The following is a 20,590-nucleotide window of genomic DNA, read 5'->3' as shown; positions in this document are numbered from 1 at the left end:
GCAATTTGATGGGTACTAAAGGAATGCCACAGGAAGCCAGGGGTGTCTGAAAGATTTTCATCTTGGCCAACCTTGATGCAGGGTGGAAGACTGGCCTGGGATATTCAGGGCACGAGGAGACCAGGTACGGAACACTCTGGAGTGTCATCCTCGCAACACTCAAATGATTTTGAGTGGCAGGATGGATCAGAGTTCTGCTTTCTTGCACTAATGGTGCAATTTTATAGTCTTCAGCTTCCCTGAAGACTATGAGCGAGAGTGGGGCTTTGCGTGGGACCTGCTCCATGGCTAGAAACAGTTCCACGACTTGGAGAGAAAGCAAGATCCCTTTTTCAAATGCACCTGCATCTTATGCTTAGCGAAGTAGGATGACACCTATCATTCACCTTCGCAAATGCGACAGAATACCCCATCTACCAAACTCTCGGTTGCCCCATCCCACTTAGAGACAGTCCGACTATAATCTTTCTAACTAATGAGCCCTCATTCGGTCTGCTGTTCGAGAGCCTTCTCAGACAAAGTAAGGGTTGTCGGATTAAGAGCATTGGATAGCCTGCCCTCTTTAGGGTGGCAAATACAATGTCTTTTTTTCTATTTTTTCTGCCAAATAAAACCAGGGGATGAGGGACAGTAAAAAACCAAATACTTACTCCTCACCCTGGAAGGAAGTTCCCGGGGTGTGGGCCCCATAGCTCTTTTTCGAAAACAAATTCCCACCTTGGGAGTTTGTTTTTGAAAAACAAAAAAAGTACAAAAGTTTAGTGAACAGCTGTCAAAACCGATGACGCACATCCATCAAACTTTTTGTACAGTGAAAGGAACCTCCATGATGGCAACTCCTTTATAGATAAAGAGAACCAAGGTCATCTCTAAATGTGATGCACTGAGTACTGTCGGGATAGCAGAGGTAATGTCCTTCACCCTCCCAAGAGACTATCTATCCGTCAAAGTCTATATTAGGTCCTAACACTTGAATAATTCTATAGTCCATTGTGTAAAAGTCTTTTAAAAAGAAGTTAAAATTATACATATTCTTCTTCCTACCCATGTAGACAGGTGTCCCACAAGTAGACTGCAACATGTTTTCACTGCCAACACCACCTTTCTGCACGGCTAATCCAAAATCAGTTACCTACAAAAAATAAGAAAAATATAAAATTACTGTAGGTGCCTCTTCACCATAGTGCTATTTTACAAAACTGTAGAAAAAAAGTACAATTCTAACAACAACACTGACAAGGTTATTAAAAAAGAAAATGTCTTATAGAATGTTTACTAAAGGATCAATGACAGGACTGACAGCTTGCAAATGGTTTAATAGATTTTAAAACCACAATCCTTCAGCACATAACAGGTGGCAGCTCTCCAATAGTATAATGGGAATGATGTGATGCCAAAATGTTTCATCAAACCATTCATTTTAGTTACCGCAACATTTTTTATTAAGACATAAGTCGCACTTTTGGCAGCCATCACCCTCTTTAAGGCTTGCACACATTCTTGCTATTTTTTGTTGCATGTATAGTAATATTCTGTTGTGGCTAACATCCAGAGATATTTCATCTGAGTAAGAGCGCCTCTATCTGAATGTTAGCATGAGATAGTCAATGTTCCTTGTATTGATGTTTATGAGAGTGACTTACTGACTAAGTCTATCCTCATGACTGAGCTGCTCATCTACATAGCTCTTGGTAGGTTTCATGTAGACACTTCATCCTAGACTGATTCCTTTATGTTTAACTGGATAATGATCCAAATTTAAAAGTGTCGAACAAGTTACTTACCTATGGTAAAGCCTTATCTGGTAGAGACAGGATCCAGCAGCAGATTCCTTATCTCAGAATCCCCTGAGGTGGCAGACTGGACACGGAAATATTTTCGGCCGTACCTCTGTGTGTCGGTACTACTCCACAGCGACTTCGTCTACAGAATGTGATGTCAACAGAGTCCATATAAGCCTTCCCCCGATAGGCTGACGTCAGTTTCTTTGTAACCAATTTCACGCCAACAACATGGAGCTATGCGGAGAAACCGTCTAAGCAAACAGTGTGCCAATAAGGAAATAATCTTGTATCAACAAGTACAGATAGAAAGAACCGCAGTAGAATGCAAAGACGGGATCTCCAAGACAATAGGGCCCTCAGTTTGCAGAGCAGGGAGGATGGCTGGGTCAATAAGCAATCTACAGCTAAATCCTGTCTCTACCAGATAAGGCATTTCCGAAATTGATAGAGCCTCCTTATTTTAGAATTAGACTCCCCAGCAATACCATCCTTAAAGGCAGGGCTCAGCCAAATAGGATAAGCCGGTCCAAAGGTAAAGAGGACCAGACTATCCGAAAAATGATAGGTAAAGCTAGATGTTCATCCAAGGACTGATCTTCAAGAACGACTATAAAAAGCCCAAAGGGAGTAGAAAGCAACAAGACCATGAGAAACACGGAATAGATTTCAATGGTTGCGTACCCCTGTTTGGGGTGCGTCCCCCTGGGCACTATCTGTCCCCTAATTGCAGTTATTACATTGAGCGATTTTTGTAAAGCAAATTATAAATCCACACTTTGTATCACTTAGTTGAATTTAATGTGTTGTCTGCCATCCATGAATTTACATTCTTTAATCCATGGTATTTTCAATTTGTGTTCACACATTATTATCCATAGTACATACCGAAACAAGTATTTAGTTCAATGTAAGTTCCAATGCATTTCGGGCGGAATGCCCTTCATCAAGGAACAACTCTAACGTAAAGCAGGGTGTGAAATACAATGAGGAAACATTTCCAAGGTTCAATATATGAGATGCTATTAGTCTTATTCAAAGTAATGTGTGAAGTGCTATTAATCTTGTTTAAAAAAAAATAGGAAAATGAGGTGCCATTATATTGGTGTTCATCATAAACCAGAATGAGCTGGTTTGTTCTTGACTGTGATAACTATTAACACGTCATTGGGTTGGGCTGTGATATAAATGATGTTGGCCGTGCTGATTTTTGTTGATATTGACACTTAATGATGAAGAAGCGATTACACGGAATAGACCATTAAAAGAGAACAATGAATGCTGAAGAGTATAGCCAGAAAAACAAGAACGGTAAAAAGAAACCGCACTTACATTGACAACCTTGATAGAGATATAAGGCATCTTCCAAAAAAGTGTAACGGAGATGCTCATTGAAGAGAAGGAAGGAAACAGATAAGTGCAACCAAAAAGGTTGAACCAGGACACCAAGAAGGTGTAGGTAAAACGCATTGACGAATATCATATAGATGGCCAGACCATATATACATATAAAAATACACACATAGATATACCTGAAGTAAAAGACATCTACAAGAAATCCATTCAAGAGATCAGCATACACATGCAGATATCTCCAAATATAAATGTATATAAGGATAAATGTGCATATAAAAGAAAACTTAGACATTTCTGAACACACACAAGTAATACAGTGTATAGCAAAAGTATTTCAACTCCTTTGAAGGTAACCCACGTCCTTTGCAAGTGAGCAGGAAGACAAGAAGTGAAAGAACAAGGAACACTCCAAGAACAGAAGTAACTAAGGAAGGATAGAGAGAATACGTCATACCATCGTAAAACAAGAGGTTACTACAGTAACTGAGGTGGAGACAGAAAGACAAGCTGGGAAATTGCAACAAAATGCCACAGAGAAGGAGGAAGCAGAAGACATGCCCACTACAGGAAAACAAGGGCAACCGTCCAAGAACCAACACCACTGACAGAGGAAGGATGCCAGCAAGTGGAAGTAGGAGAGTAAAGTATAAAGAGCATGTGGAAAGGAGGAAGAAGAGGCGGAGGAGGCAGAACAGGAAGAGGCGGTGGAGGAAGAGGAAGGGGAAGAGGAGAAGGAGAAGGAGAAAAAGATGACTACCGCCACCACCAGGGGAAACGGAGGGCTGGAAGAAACTAAGGGCAACAGATAGTTGATTATGACAATCAGACATAGTTCAACTCATGGAAGCAGGAGAAACAGGTAGGAAACCTGACCAACACTTACTGGAAACTTGAGAACAGATGGGGTATGCCCCCAAAAAAGTAATGGCATACCCCCACCAAAGAAGGGGGATAAATGAAACCTCTCCCATAGAAAAGAGGATACCATAAAGGTGGGAGTGGAGGAAGGAAGATACAGAAAAGAAAGAGAAACCCAGCCGCCTGAGAAAGGAGGATACCAGACAATGAACCAAACAATCAAGGGGACCGGTGTCCCAAGCAAAGAGAACTGAAAGAACAGCTGACACAAAAGCTATCCTACGGTGCGCTGGCTGATATGTGTAAAAATCCTCTGCAGGAGGCAATGGTAGTGGCTGTATCCCAAGGAGGTAGGTATAACCCAAAGGGGTAACAACACATACAAGAAAACCAGGCTGCTGATGATAAACAGCGCAAGGAGCATTATGAAGTAGAAAGAAAGCAATACGCCAAAAAGATGCTTGCTGATACCACAAGGGCTTTAGGGAGGTGCAGTCGTGGAACACAGGCCTGAACCAACAGGAATACAATATGAGTAGAAGAAAATCCATGTGTCCCACAGAGTAAAACAGAACAAAGAGGAAGGTCCACAACAAGGAGGGTCGGAGATCGTAACTAAAGCCAACCAGGCCAAGATTGTGTCTGCCTTTGGTACCAGGGCCGTCCATATGGAGGGGGCAGAGAAAAGAAGAAGATGAAATCCATATATGGGATAATAAGTGCATAGGTAGTTTACAAAATGCCTCTAAGACATATAAATAAGGTCCCCGAAAATGTGGAACAATTCTAAGGTGCATCAGCACAAAAATAACAGTTGATGGACAGAATGCAGAACAATGTCATACATTCACCCCAGTACAGAGATCTGGGCCTAAATCCATCGTTTTTTTGCTCACCATGCCATTCCAGTTTGAACCCAGCCATATGCAAATCAATATTGACCCTGTGCCCCATGGGAACAGTCCAGCCCGAACTGCCAAGCCAGGTCCTCCCTGGACTGAAAACAAGCCTCCTAGGACCGGTTTCAGGCTTTCAGCCCTCATCGGCCAGGATAACTTGATTCCAGTGGCATGGAGAGCATGGGACTCACGTCTGAGCATACCCGTCCCACTTGGGGTGACAAATGCAAAAACAACAGTTGATGGACAGCATAACAGAATACTCGCCACAGAGTAAGTATTCGGGTAGGAAAACATTAAGCGGAAGAAAGATGCCATAAGAACATACTCCCACAAGACAGCAAAGCAAGATAGTTCCAGATGGCTTGAAATGAAACCTGTCACTGACAGCATAAATGAGACGAAAAGTAGCTGCAAAAAGCAGGAACAGGACACCGGGTGTATTCCTGGAAGGGAGAGAGTACCCTGCCCATGAAGGTGGACAAGAGTCAAAACAAGGGGAAACAAACTGTCCCAGACAACCTTAGTACAACAACAGAGTTAAGACTCTGTACCACCATGACTCTCTCTGAACTGGAATTAAGGTGAGTTTAAATGCACACCAAAAAGGGAGGCACCATCAAAAGGCATGTCATTGACCGTAGTTTGCACAGCCTCCAAAAATCTGGAAGTACACAGCCATGTATGATGATGAAGAGCTATGGAAGAGGCATAGCCAGAGCAACAGAATAGGTGATATCCATACCACAGCCGATGCTAAGAGAGAGAGCCTGTTGACCATCTTGTACCAAGGTAACAAGAGCATTCCAGCCTACCTCCGGAAGGGAGGGCAAGAGACGTTTCAATGAGTCCCACAAGGCATGGGAAAAACGGGTGAGGACACAAGAAGTGTTCAGAGCGTGCAGGGCAGAGGGCCGTAACTGAAGCTGATCGACAGCGAGAAGGCGACCCCTCAATGTCAGAAAGAACGTAGATTGGCATCAATGGCACCACTATGGGAGCTGCCAGAAAAGAGCCTGCTGCCAACATTGGAGTCAGCAGAGCTGAAGTAGGAGCCAAAGGTGGGACCCTCGATGAGCTGTGCGCCGGAGTCACTTAGGTGTCAGACACAAGTGGCTATCTGGAAGCAGAGGAGAACCCGCCATTGGGGCCACAGGCGCGACCTCATGCACTTCCGTAGGTCCGAAGGCGTCCAGAGTTAGGTGACGAGGCAAGAATAGAATAAGGAGATTGAGAATATTGTTTCATCTGGGTTAAAGACGCCGCAGGATAGGTGCGGAGATGCTGGACGGACTTATACCCCAACACTTCAACAGAAGAGCGGGGACCAGCCAATGTGGAAATGAGCTTCTTAATGAGCACACCGGTGCAGGGGTCACCCTTCTCTGTCCACGGGTCCCTAAACCAACAAAATAGAGATTGGCACTGAAGCTGGAATTCAAATAACAAGTTTATTAATCACTCATGAGTGAGACCACGTCCATACAACACCCTCAAGTGTTCCAGAGAGAGAGTACCTTGAATACACAGACCTTGGTGCTTATATACAGAGTTTGTTGCAGGGTAATCATGTAGTTACACATAGAAGGTACAAGCATATACAGGAATAACTACCGACAAGCATGTGCAGATGGGAGATCACTTAGTCAGCAAAGTGGGAGGAGGAACAGGAGCACTAAGAGATTGACAGTTGAGTCTGAGACCAGGTGTTCTGGCTGCTACAAACTCTTTAGCATGCGCATTGCTTTTAGGTGAGTCAGGAAGTCAACTAAAATAGACAGCACAGGCAGGGAAAAAGACGAGCAGCAGAGGATGGGAGAATTACAAAGCCAACAAAATGGATGCCACAACCAAGATGGTTTCAGCTTATGCTAACAGAAATTATTTCAGATTTCCACAGGAGGTGCCGCAACTTCGACCGCTGACGCAGAGACTTACCTACAGACGTCAAAGAAGAATGGCGTCTGCGGGAAAGGCTCCTAGTGCTGACACTCGGTGGGACCGAGGGCGGCGAGAAGACTTTGATGACTGTGACATCCACACCGCAAGGAGCTTCATGTGACGCTCCCTCTGCACTTTTGTTCAGAGCTGGAGTCTGGAGTCACACTCTGTGATGTATTCCTATAGGTTCTGTATCGATTCCCCTATTCCCGGCCCTGTTCTGGTTAATACTTAACTAGCAGCCGACCCACGGTGCAAAAAACCGTTATCTGATTAAGCCACACCACGGCACAGAAACGTGTTATCTGATTAGGTAATAACGCATGCCATCTAATTAGACAAGCACTATTCCTCCAGCCCCTGATAAGGCATACGGAGTTCTCAAAACAAATCAAACCTATGACAACCTGGGAAAATCCCTGCGGCCATTGTTTTGATTTTACCGAGAACTTCAGCAAAAGAATGTGCGAACAAGCCCGTTCGTATGACATCCTTATTGACGTATCCATGTCCATCCTTACGTCAATCTCGACACCTTACAGGTATAAATATTACCGACATTGCCTTAAGCAAACACACGCGGTGGTGACGAGATCGGAGCAGCGAGACGCGCTGAGGACCCCAGCAGAGAGCAAAGCCCACACGCGCTGCCCCGCCTTCCTGACGCGCTGAGAACGAGAAGCTGTTTTTCTCCTGCCGAGAAATCCAGCTCCGGCGCTTCCAAGCAGCCCTCGCAGGCAGCTGGAATATCAAGACCAGAGACGAGAGATACCAGCCCTCAACCATTCTAGATCTCAGGTACAGAACTGAACAACCCCTTGCAGAGAATTCTTGAGTCAGTCACTTGGCAAAACAAACTTAACTTAAACTGCTACTTATCTACTCCCGCCCACGTATTAGGCTTAGGTCAGGTACACTGGGGTAGGCGTGGTTAGAAGCACCAGTTGAGTACGGTTAGTCAAATGTATATATGTATGTATCTATTTTATCAATTTTAACTATCATATGGCTTAGAAACCATATCAATGCTTCTGCAGTATTATTTTATACTTCTGCTTTTATTGTATGCAATTTACTTAACCATAAGTATCGCAATAATATCGATTCATTTCTCTTGTACGAGAAAAGAGACTGATCAATAAATAACATCTTTTATTGAACACGCCCGTCTCTTCCTTTTCTCTACAAACTGGTGAAACTAAGAATGCACGTACTGACTGAGTAAAATAAGTTGTCTTTTGTTTTCACACGACTCTAGAGATACACTCTTGATTGGGGGAGAGCAAAGTTGTCATGTTCTATGGTTGTCAGAAACTAAATCCCTTCTTGTCTATCCAGGGAAGTTAAACTTCTCCTTGTCTATTCGAGAAAGTTTCTAGTGAACTCTGAGCTAGCTGGCAAAACCAAAAACTTTAAGTCTAATATCGTCAGTAGAAGACCTAGTTAACCTCTGCCCTAGATCTATACTATTGAAGATATTATTCCAATGCGCAGAGCCTATTGGGATAATAGGAACTACACTACAACTCTTTGGAAACCTATTGCTCGCCCACTCATCACATGCAAACCAAGTGAGGGTCCGTGGTGGCCATTTGTCGTCCACAGGACTAACAAGGCTTGTACCCCGAGGACATGGACGAAGGGTGGAAAGAGGGCACACTGCTCCAATGATGAAAGAACATCAAGTAGACCCAAAAAAAACGCCAGAGGAATTGCACTGCGATCAGTGCTGCTTACCCGGAAAGGAAGGAACTGATGGCAGCACATCAGGGAAGGGCTATATGGGCTCCCTTGATGTTATATTGGGGAGATGACGTCACTGTGCAGTCGCTTGACGCCCTATACTGATGCACAGAGGAACTGCTGAAAAAATGTCTGGTTCCAGTCTGACGCCTGGGGAGTATTCTAAGATAATGAATCTGTGGCTAGCTGTCTCTATGATAATGCAGTCTTTCTGTGCGATTAAAGATGTGTCATTTGATGAACATTAAGATTTCTTCAAGTCGAAAGAGGCCCATGGAGAGTTGTTGGGTGCTATGTTAGAGTAATCAAGAAGGAAATAAATAACTAATTACCTGGTCATCACAAAATGCCAAAAACAACCTTGCACCTCCACTGACCAACATAACGCAAAGGGATGCTGGCAGGAAGAAATACTTGGAAGGAGGGATCAGGGTATAGTAGAAAAAGGACAGTCGGAGATACAGTCAGATGCTTGAAACTGCAGTTGTCAGTCAAGGAATAGACAGCAGTGTCCATCTGCAATCACAGAGGTTAAGAAGAGGGAGCTGCAGACAATAAACAATTGTTGCTGCTGGTTGAAAGCATATGAAGCCTAAATACCCAGTGATAAGGCAGCATTAAAATATCATAGAGCTGCTACAAGTGCAAATACAAAATGAAGCTGAGTTAAGTTTAGTTCCAAGAATTTTTGGACCCTTTGAAGGACACTCTGCCTTTGGTGCCCAGTGGTTAGTTTTAGTTAGTTTTGCATTGCCAGAGGAAGAAAATGTTTTAGTTTGCTATTAATGTTGGTGTAGTTTAACAATTCTTGACAAACCTCCCCCCCCCCCCCAAACAATGCTCATTTTCGTCAAATCCATCCTGGAAACTTTCAGAGTGAGGACAGTCGGAGATACAGTCAGATGCTTGAAACTGCAGTTGCCAGTCAAGGAATAGGCAGCAGTGTCCATCTGCAATCACAGAGATTAAGAAGAGGGAGCTGCAGAAAATAAACAATTGTTGCTGCTGGTTGAAAGCATATGAAGCTTAAATACCCAGTGATAAGGCAGCAACAAAATATCATAGAGCTGCTACAAGTGCAAATACAAAATGAAGCTGAGTTCAGTTTAGTTCCAAGAATTTTTGGACCCTTTGAAGGACACTCTGCCTTTGATGCCCAGTGGTTAGTTTTAGTTAGTTTTGCGTTGCCATAGGAAGAAAATGTTTTAGTTTGCTATTAATGTTGGTGTAGTTTAACAATTCTTCACGAACCTTCCCCCCCCCCCCCCAAAAAAAATGTTCATCTTCGTCAAATCCTTCCTGGAAAGTTTCAGAGTTATCCGTCAAGCAGGGGCCACTTCTAAAGCCAAAATGGTGCAATGGAATTACACCACATTAAGCAGGAAGCTAGATCTCAGTCCAGAAAGTGTTTATTTTTAGTTCTGGCCTAAAGTCATGTTTCACTGTCTTGCCAGACTCATGTTTTCCAAACAATATCATACAAAAAATACATGCATATATAGGACTCTCAAGCAAAACCTTTTCACCATTGGTCTGTTGGCATGAAATTCGAATTACTCTCCCTCCCACCCCAGCAGAAGGTATAGATGAACAGGTCAGCCAACTCCTGCCATTGGATGCTTTCACTTGCACATGTAGCCATACACCTACAAAACAGTTCCCCCCCAACAAAAACTGTTAGACACTTACCAATCACCAGCAGACCCTATGTATAGTAGAGTTACATCAACTATGTTCAGAACTCTCAAGGCATTTATTGTAAATTACAATGTTTATATCTCACTATAAACTAGCTTTGGTATATTTATTCATCCTATTGAAAATTAGCACAAGTCTTTAAAGTAGCTAGAGAATATGCAGATTTGTAGGTTGTGACTGACATTTTAATTACTTGAGAGAGCCCTCTAGTAACTAATTGTACAGTTTTGTCTCCAAAATTGGAGTTTTGTACCAGCACTGTAAAAAACACTCCTCTCAACTCAATGACAAAGCTTACACCTACTGAAAAATGAATAGCCAAACTACGCTATGTAAATGCACTTGTACTTACTGGTGAATAAAAGTTCCTATAAACAGTGGAGTAGTAGTAGGCTGTGATCCCCCAAAATTAGAAATCAAGAAATGTATTGAACTCTGTAATTTTGACTTATTATTCTGAACCAGCTTTGGCAAATAATTAATCCTACTGAAAACAAGCACAACACATTAAAATAGCAGACATGTATTAAAATGTATATACTAAAGCCACACCCCATCTGCTTGGTGCACGTCATTTGTAGCAGTTGCTTCTGACCGCCATTAACAAGGGGAAATGCAGCGTCACGAAAATATTCAAATGCTTTTGCAGTTGACTTATGAGGGACACCTAGTAACGACTAGTGGAACTCCTACCTCATGTAAGAATTTGAATGATCTTGAATTTGACTAGAAAGTGAAACCTAATAACGACTTGTGGAACTGCAGCTTCATGAAAAAATGTCAATGCTTTTGCATTAGACATTTGAGGGGAACCTAGTGGTGACTAATAAAACTGCAGCTTGATGTAAGAATTTCAATGCTTTTGCATTTGACTAGTGAGGGACATCTCGTAGACACTTGTGAAACTGCAGTTTAACGACTGAATATCAATGTATTTACATTCCACTTGTTATAATGTAAGAATTTCAAGAATTTCAATGCTTTTGAATCTGACTCCATAGGGACACCTTTTAACAACTTGTACAATTGTACCTTCACCATACACACTAAATGCTTTTGCATTTGATAGAGCATTAAGGATCTGCAAACCTGAGCAGGAATTTCGAAGATTTAGCATTTGACATGAGAGGGGCCCTCTAGTAATGACGGAGTACCTGCAGTACACTTAAAAAAGGCTGAATAGCTGAAATGAGTTGTCATTGACATCGTAGTATAAAGAGCAGTTTTTACCACAAAGGAGTGACTGATTGTATGTATTTATCTTGCATATGTAACGCTCCATCCTCATTAAAGAAAGGCCTGGCCCCGCGGTCAAAATTGGCCGAGTGAAGGGGGGGGGGGTATTTGGGAGGGGAGGGGGGCACACGGCCCCATTTCCAAAATAAATGTTGAAAATATTTTTAAAAGGTCGGCCCAGCAAGTTGGCGGAGGCCAGACCCTTTTTCTCCACCACTCTGAAAATGTGCCTCCTAGCACACTGCTGGATGGGGGGTGAAGTTCCCTAGGATGCTGAGTGACCATGGGGGCCAACAAACCCTCCTGTTACCTCCAGTAAACCCCACGGCCCCTTTCTCCACCACTCTGCAAACATGCCTCCTGGCGTACTACTGGTTGGGGGATGAATTCCTCTTGGAAGTGGAGTGGCCTTAGGGGCCAATAGGCCCTCCTGTTACCTCTAGTGAGTATGACACAGCGGGAATAGTGAGGCCCCATGCCATTTCTCCACCACTTTACAAAAACGACTACTAGATTAAAAAAACATAGAAATTCACACAATAAAAACAAAGGTTATAGGGACGGTATAGATAGGAAATAGAATTTTAAAAAACCTTAGAAATCCACTGAAAAAAAGAAAGGTGAAAGAAATTCTGCAATTATAGTTAGCTGAGCTGACTATAACGTACGTGCTTGCAATGCACTGCTTATGACCTCACATATTACATCACTCATGACATAGTCAGTGACAATAGTCATGACACCACTAATGACATCTCAAATGACATCACTGATGACATCATCAAGTAAGTGTTTTCTAAAAGTTACTGTTTAAATATGTCGCTATATATGGGTACAATCACTTGGTCATGTTTAAACAGCAGAGAGACTGCTAACCTATGATTAAGGCTTATAGCTAAAGTCAAAACACATCAGGGTGCAATGCCCGTTGCCGCAGTATGGCTATGCTGAATGAAGTGCCTTTCGTAGCCACAAGTTAACGTGTACTTCATAACATAACATAACATAACCTAACATAACGTGTATTTGCAAAGCGCACGTTCACCACTACGGGTATCTTGGCGCTGAATAACAGATGTTTGTTGTTACCCAACACAATGGTACTCATTCCATTGACCACAGAAGGATGAAAGGCTGAGTGGACCCGCCGGGATTTGAACCGTGACCATGGGGTCGAACAAAAGCCCCTGCAGTAGACGCATTAGTCCACCGAGCCACCATACCCGGCTGTAGAGGCATGTCTGTATGTATGTATGTATGTATATATATATATATATATATATATATATATATATATATATATATATATATATATATATATTACCTACTGGCGATAGCCAGTAGGTATATATAGTTAGGATTGTTTTCCATAGGGAAATCGCAACATTCTATTGGGAATAACTTTGGCGCCGGTTGAGGAATCTTCCTGAAATTTTCCTTAACTTTGCCTCGCGGCGCTCCGGTCCTTCCCTGAAAGTTTGGGGGGGATTCGTCAAGCGGGGGCCGAGATAAAAGGGGGGGTCCCAAAACATGTTTTCCCCATGTTAATTTCCATAGGGCGGTTGGACTCACTTTTAGCCCGAACGGCTGAATGGTTTTCCACCAAACTTGGCAAAATTGTAGGGACTGGTAGCCGGATGTGCCTTTGCTATGTCTCAATGTTATATAAAAAGGGTGGTCGATTACAAAACAGTTAGACATCTCATTACTAATGAAGAAAGGTACATCAATTGAGTAAGTCTCATTTAGATTGCATTTAATCCAGCCGTTTGCAGTGATTTACTGCATTTGTACATGTATAATATTTCAAATTCATACAATACATGGTAAATTCAACTATATTCACTAATTCGTGCTCGGTGATTGTCAGATAAAGAAAAGGATTCAAAGAAGGGTAGGGTGTGTTTGGAAAAGAATAAGGGACAAAGAAAAGGAATTGTGTCCTTTAAACAATTCACTCTTATTCAACAAAACATTTCAAATCATGTCATAGATCACAATTTGTTGCCACAATATACACTATACACATTAGTTGAATATGGCTCATTTTCCGGTAAAGTGTGTATGTGTAGGTCATAATGTCGACGTTTCGACCCCCAAATACAGGGCAAGTGGGTCCTCAGTTCGGGGTCTTCCTCAGGACAATTAAAAACAATGACAGTGAGCACATGTGCCGGCGATCGAGTGATGACCCATCTGTGTTGGGACTCGTGCCTGTGACGTAGTTTTTCAGTTCGCCCGTGCAGTGGAAGGCGATACTGGTACCGGTCTAGCTGTGGGCGAGGCAAGCGTCCTTCAATCAGCGGGCGGTCCAGTCGAACGTGTAGATTAGTTACACAATCTGAGGGAACCGCTGCCGTGTATACCACAGTGACGAGGAAGACCCCGAACTGAGGACCCACTTGCCCTGTATTTGGGGGTCGAAACGTCGACATTATGACCTACACATACACCTGAGGAAGACCCCGAACTGAGGACCCACTTGCCCTGTATTTGGGCACTGACCATGTCATGAATGATCTAATATGTGACATCATCAGCAGTGGATTGCGGGTGCGCGAAATATAGTTAGTACAACTAACTATATAGGAGCAATTTCAATGGTTTTGTATGAGTAAAATGTCCAGCTAACTATAACACCACTAAAACCTATAGTTTTTTGAGTGAATTTCAAAGGTTTTTTAAAAGCTAATTCCTAACTATATAACTCCTGAAACCTATGGTTTTTTCAGTGAATATATATATATATATATATATATATATATATATATAGTACCTACTGGCGGTCGCCAGTATGTAGTTATAGTTAGGACCTTGTTTCTATTCACAAACCGTTTTTTCTTTTCCCAATAACTTTGGCGCTGGTTGACGAATCCTCGCGAAATTTTCCAAAGTAGTGGGGCATTCCTTTCCGCTTCTATCTTGAAAGTTTTGGGGTGATTCGGTAAGCGAGGCCGGAGAAAAAAGGGGGTTCCCAAAACATGTTTTCTTCAGTTTAATTCCCATAGGAAACTTTAGACACAGCTATAGCCCGAACTGCTAAACGGAATTACACCAAATTCGGCAAAAAGGTAGCCTTTGGTTCAGAAAGAGACATTTTTTTAAATGGTGTAAATCCGTTCAGTAGTTCCTGGGAAATTCAAAAAATAAAAGTCAAAAAATCAATTTCCCATAGGAAACTTTAGACATAGTTATAGCAGAAACTGTTGAACGGAATTACACCAAATTTGGTACAAAGGTAGCCCTTGGCTCAGAAAGAGACCTTTTTTAAATGTTGTAAATCCATTCAGTAGTTGCTGAGAAAAGTACAATTAAAGATTTCGATATTTAGAGGCGCGGAGGATCCGCAGACCTTCCCAAACACGAGCTACATTGTAATTGGCTGTCAACACTCCAAACCAGGAAGTGTTTTCCGCCATTTTGTGCCTCGGTAGAACCAAGGCAGAAGAAAAGAGAAAAACTAGCGCAAAAAAACAAGAAAAGGGGGCAGGGTAGAAACACCATGACCCCCTAGGCCTGCTCAGGGGGGTTCCACAAGGACCCCCAGGGCCAAAAAAAGCATTTTTTTAAAAACAAATCATCGAAATTCGAGCTGGGTCCGCAAATCCTGCAGAATTTTTTTTTAAAAATGAAGCGCGGCCTCCCGGGTGGGCCAGGTCCTGGGGCATTGTTAAAAAATGTATGTGTGGGGCCCAGGGGGACCCCCACGGCCTTGGGGAACGCCACCTCTGGGTCTTGATGATAGAGTTGCGGGGGGGCACACTGCCCCCCGACAGCCCCGGGGACCGCCACCCCCGGGGCTTTTATTTTTTATAAAAATGACCTGTGTGGGAGGGCTTGAGCCCCCCCACACGGACCGTGGACGGCCACCTCCCCAGGCACTAATCATGTAAATGCGGGGGTCTGTAAGGGACCCCCGAGCCCCGGGGACCATGACCCCCCGGGGCTTTGCAAAGCTGGGAGGGGGGCCACGCGGCCCCCCTCCTGGAGCTTGTAATGGCCTTGGGGACCACCACCCTCCAGGGCCAGCTCCTGCAGTGTCCCGGGGTGCCCTCCCCCGGGACATTGTAGTTTGCTATGGCAGGGCGGGAGCCGCGATGGCAGGGCGGGAGCCTCGCGGCTCCCGCCCTATGAGAGCAAACTCTGGTTTGGTTTTTGGAAGAGAGAGCAGAGAACCAGATTGCTTTTCCACACGGAGAGCTGCATGTCAGCAGCTCCCCGTGTGGAAAAGCAATGCTGGCTCCCGCAGGAGGCGGGGAGCCGGCGGGACCGTGGGGGAATGGGGACCCCCACGGTCCCCAACGAAAGGCCAGGCCCCGGGAATGGGGTTCCTGGGGCCATAAATGGCCTGAGGAGGCGTGCCACCCAACCCTCCTCCAATTATTTTCTTTTTTTTTTCAAAACACTGGCCATGCGCCGGGGGATGGGGTCCCCGGGGCTGAATAAGGCCTCAGGAGGGGGCAACGCGGCCCCTTCCATTTAAAAAAAAAAAAGAAAGAAATAGGGGTCAGGCCCTGGGGAATGGGGTCCCCAGGGCCAATAAAATAAGAAAGGAAGGGGGGCCACACAGCTATTCTTCTTACATTTTTTTTTTAAATACCGGCATCGCGCCGGAGTCCCCGCCCCCTCCCTGCAGCAGTCTGCAAACACATCCCCTGGCGCGTTGTAAGATGGGGAACTAATTTCTCTTGAATACTGGGGGTCCCTGGGGGCCAACTAGCCCACCAGGAACCTCCAGCATGCGCCAGGGAGCTGCGTTACAGAGAGGTGGGCCAGGCCATGCCCCTTTTTGCACCTCTCTGCAACATAGCTCTGTGGTGTTTACTGGAGGTACCTGGTTGGCTAATTGGACCCCAGGGACCGTCAGGATTCAAGGGAACTTAACCCCCCAGGGCGTGTTTGCACACATGTCAATTCAGGACCCCCACTCCCTTCACCACTGTGCAAACGCGCCCAGTAGCACTTTTTAAGAGGTAGTTTTAATCCCCCTGCCCTTCTATGTACTAGGGCCTTTCAAATGAGGTCATGCTAATCACAGGGTTTTTACTGTATTCTAAGCGTCTTTTAGCATAGCACTGGCTTTAGGTCTGAGAAAGTTGTGGGCACAGGATGATTTTGCAACAAGACCTCTTTCTGCTCCTCTTTTGGTTCTTCCTGCACATGTCTTGCTTCGTCCTGCACTTTTTTTCATCTTTGTGGACTTCTGTTGCTTTTTTCTGCATTTCTTTTGCTTCTTTCTGTGTGTTTTTTTCTTCTTTCTTCACATGTCCAACCTCTGTAGGCATAGTTAGAAACTAGCATTTGAAAAACCTTTGAAATTCACTGACAAAACCATAGGTTTCAGGGGCGTTATAGTTAGTTGGACATTTCACTCATATAAAACACGTGAAAATACCCAGTTATAGTTACTTCAGCTAACTATAACTTGCGCCCTCACAATGCACTGTTGATGACGTCACATATTACATCACTAATGACATGGTCAGTGACATCACTGATGACATCTCAAATGACACTAATAAAGCCACTGTGAGTGGGTGTATGAGTGGCTGTATGGGTGAGTGAGTAGATGTGTGAGTAGATCTATAAATCAATGAGTTGGTGTGTAAGTACTGGTATGAGTCTGTGAATGGGTTTATAAATAGTTGTGTAGGTGGATGAAAGGTTCTACGTGGGGTGCATCGGTGATACTGTAGAGGATGGCATCAGAGATGTCATTTGAGAGGTCATTGAGAGGTAATGCTCCTGCCAAGCAATAGCAAACAGCTGTGTTCCATCGGTGGGCACCCCAGGACAAAGCAGGAGCCAGCCTTGGGGTTGGCGATCCCCAGGGCCATCTATGGCTCCAGGAGAGGCGCTGCGCAGCCCCACTCCTTGACTCAGTCAGTCAGTCAAATTCACTTTATCCGGTTAATTAAAACCATAAAAGCATACTAAATAAATACACAATAAATATTAAAACATCAAGATAACACAAACATCGCAAAATACAAACTAAAAGACATCTAGATCATCAATATACACAGGAATAATTCATTGTATTTATTAAAAAGTATACTAATTAATAGCAGTCCTTCTCTTTTTCCTTATTCTGACCACTGCAATCAAAAAACTAGCTATAATAAAAATTTCCCAAACATTGGTCAACATTTGCAAATATATAAAAGCAGGTCGAGCCTGTATACAACCTTTGCCTTTTAAAATGGGTAAAATGAACCCATTTTGAATGTGCAATAAATGCTCACAAAATAAGACAAAATGCATTGAGTCTTGGGTAGACAAATTATCACATGTACAAACACTCAGGTCCTCAGGCTTTTTCCATCCAATTGGTTCAGTGAGAAGTAGATGCAAACCTCACTAAAAGGAAACGGTGATTCTGGTTGGTGACTAAATTTAAGTATGGTTCAATCACTTGTGAGGTGGATAACAACTGGTTTGCCCGCACAAAAGCCTAGATTAATTACCTAGACTCTCTATCCATTTGTGATAACTGAAGGTAAGTATCCACCTTTAAGAGTTTCTCTGTGGAGCTAAATAGCTCTGGTCTTCCCAGATAAAAGGCAGTCCATTTGATATAGCTTAGCCAGGGGATACTACTTGCTAGGTCAAGAGCTAAGCAATCGCAAATAAATTTGTGATACATCTCATCCTCTGAGTTTGTCCAGATACCTATCCATTTAAGTAAAGGTGCCATTCCTATTAGATCTGATATGAAACCTGAATTTATTTTCCTCTATTTGGATATCTCTAGCTTCTCTGTATCCCCAAATATCAGAATCATAGTTTGCTATAGGAATGCATTCAGCCCTGTAGATGTTTAATATAGGATGCATTGGCTTATATCCCAATCTACGAGCAAAATCACTCCTTGATTCAATTTTGCCCCAGGGAGGTGGTGGTCCCCGGGGCTACGGGAGGGGGTCCACGTGGCCCCCTTGCATTATTTACATTTAAAGCACTGGGGAGGTGGCGGTCCCAGGGACTGGGGTTGTCCAAGAGTCCCACTATTTTAAAAAATATAAGCCCCGGGGAGGTGTTGGTCCCGGGGCCAGTGTGGGAGGACATGAAGTCCTCCCCCGCATTTACTTCAATTGAAGTCCAGGGGAGGTTGTGGCCCCGGGGCATTAATAAGCACCAGGAGGGGGGTGCATGCGCTTCCCCACTCTTGCAATATGCAAATGTTACCAGGACCTGGCCCACCGAGGGGCCGATTAATAGCAAAGCTTTGGAGACGAGAATCGTTTATAAAAATTCATTCTTTGACCCCCGCTTGACGGATCGCCCTGACACTTTCAACACAGAAGCCGAACCAGAAAGGGTAATCTTTTTAAAAGTTTAGTGAAGATTCGTCAAGAGGAGCCAAAGTTATTGGCAAAACAAAAAAAAGCTTTTCCTATGGAAACTTTGGTCTTAACTATAACTACCTACTGGGGATGGATGGATGGATATATATATATATATATTTCATATTACTTACTGGCAGTCCCCAGTAAGTAGTTATAGTTAGGGGACCTAGTTTTCATAGACAAAGTGTTTTTTTTTCTTTGCTAATGAATTTGGCGCCGTTCAAGGAATCTTCCAAACATTTTTAGAAGTAGTGTACTGGTCACTTCAGCTGCTGTCTGGAAAGTTTAGCGGTGAGCCGTGAAGCGAGGCTGAGAAAAAGGGGGCAGAAAGCATTTTCCTCATGTAATTTCCAATAGGGATTTTGGACACGACTACAGCCTGAACTGCTGAATGGAATTATACCAAATTTGACAGACAGCTAGATCTTGGCCCAGAAAGAGCCATTTTGTAATTTTGTGTAAATATAATCAGTAGTTTTGGAGATATTAAAGAAAACAAAGAATTATTTCTAGCAATGCAAGTCCTCCGCTGATGTGATAGATCTCATACTGAGATTTGAATGGTTGTAAACACTTCAACCAGTAAGTGTTGGCAGCCATCTTGGGACTCAAACTCGTCTGAGTACAAAGAAGAAAGGTGAACAAAAGAAGAAGGGGGCAGGGTAGAAATAGCCTCACCCTTAGGCTTGGTGGTGGGGTCTCACAGGGATCACGAAGGGGGCCAAAAATATATATTTTTTTAATTCACCACAAATTTGGGGAGAATCAGTGAATCGGTAGGAAAACAAAAAATAAATAAGTGTCAGATCCCGCGCTTGTTTGTTGTATGTCCTCCTGGTGGCTAGGTCCTGTGGGCAGATTAATAATTATAATGGGGGCTTGCGTGCCCTCAGGCCAATTTCGGTCCCAGGGACCCATCCCCTGGGGGCAGGCCAAATAGAAAAAGGATGGAGGGGGGGCAGACAGCCCTCCTCCAGGGCCGATTTGGCCCCAAGGACCACCACCCTCTGGATCCCAGCCATACACAAATAGGGGGAAGGGGTCATCCAGCCTCCACCCCAGGCCATTTTTGGCCCAAGAGATCCAACTCCGAGGGCCTGCCCCCCCTCCTGGTGCCATTACTGAAGCTGGGGAACCCAAACCCCAGGGCGGGGCTCCTGCATGTCCCCGGGTGCCCACCTGTTGAGACATAGAGGCTTTCCTTGCCTGCACTAGTCCAGACAGTGAAACCCAAGTTTCCTCTCCCATAGCAGGAGCAATTTAAACCTCCTGCCAACCAAGAGCAAACAGTAAGTCCGCTCCAAGCAGGCTGGAACAGGAAAAATGCTCCTGCCTACTGGGATCAGACTTTTCCTCTGTTTTCCTTGCTGGGAAGCGGACAGGGAAACAGATGAAAAATGGCTCCTGCACACATTTTTTGCTGCTCTCTATGTGCAGGAGCAACAACGGTTCCAGCTGGAGGCTGGGAGAAGGATACTGCCACCCTCTGCCTTTAGATACTGGCAATGGCCCAGTGGATGGGTACCCTGGGGTCAATATTGGCTCGGGGGGGGGGGCTGTGTGCCCATATTCCCCTTTAGATACGGGCTAGGCCTCAGGTCCCCGTGGACAATATTGGCCCGAGGAAGGGGGATGCATGCCTTCTGCCCCTTAAGAATAAGGCCGGGAACCGTAAGATGGTGTCCCTGCGGAATGGGCAGCATGGTTGGACATTTGTTTTTTTTGTGAA

The 20,590-nt window shown here is 44.1% G+C and overlaps 1 protein-coding gene across 4 annotated transcripts in view; it reads right to left on the bottom strand.

Moving 5' to 3' along the window:
- STK33 (serine/threonine kinase 33) overlaps positions 1-20,590 on the bottom strand; it is a 1,224,797-nt gene that overhangs the window by 531,519 nt on the left and 672,688 nt on the right. For all 4 annotated transcript variants that reach the window (XM_078680992.1, XM_078680994.1, XM_078680993.1 and 1 more), the window contains one exon: positions 1,045-1,132. In XM_078680992.1, coding sequence (XP_078537118.1) covers positions 1,045-1,132 — 88 coding nt within the window. The remainder of the gene's footprint in view (positions 1-1,044; positions 1,133-20,590) is intronic.

This window comes from Lissotriton helveticus, chromosome 3_1 (assembly GCF_964261635.1).
Source record: "Lissotriton helveticus chromosome 3_1, aLisHel1.1, whole genome shotgun sequence".
NCBI lineage: Eukaryota > Metazoa > Chordata > Amphibia > Caudata > Salamandridae > Lissotriton > Lissotriton helveticus.
The sequence above is the reverse complement of the archived record's forward strand: the minus strand, read 5'-3'. Positions and strand labels throughout refer to the sequence as shown.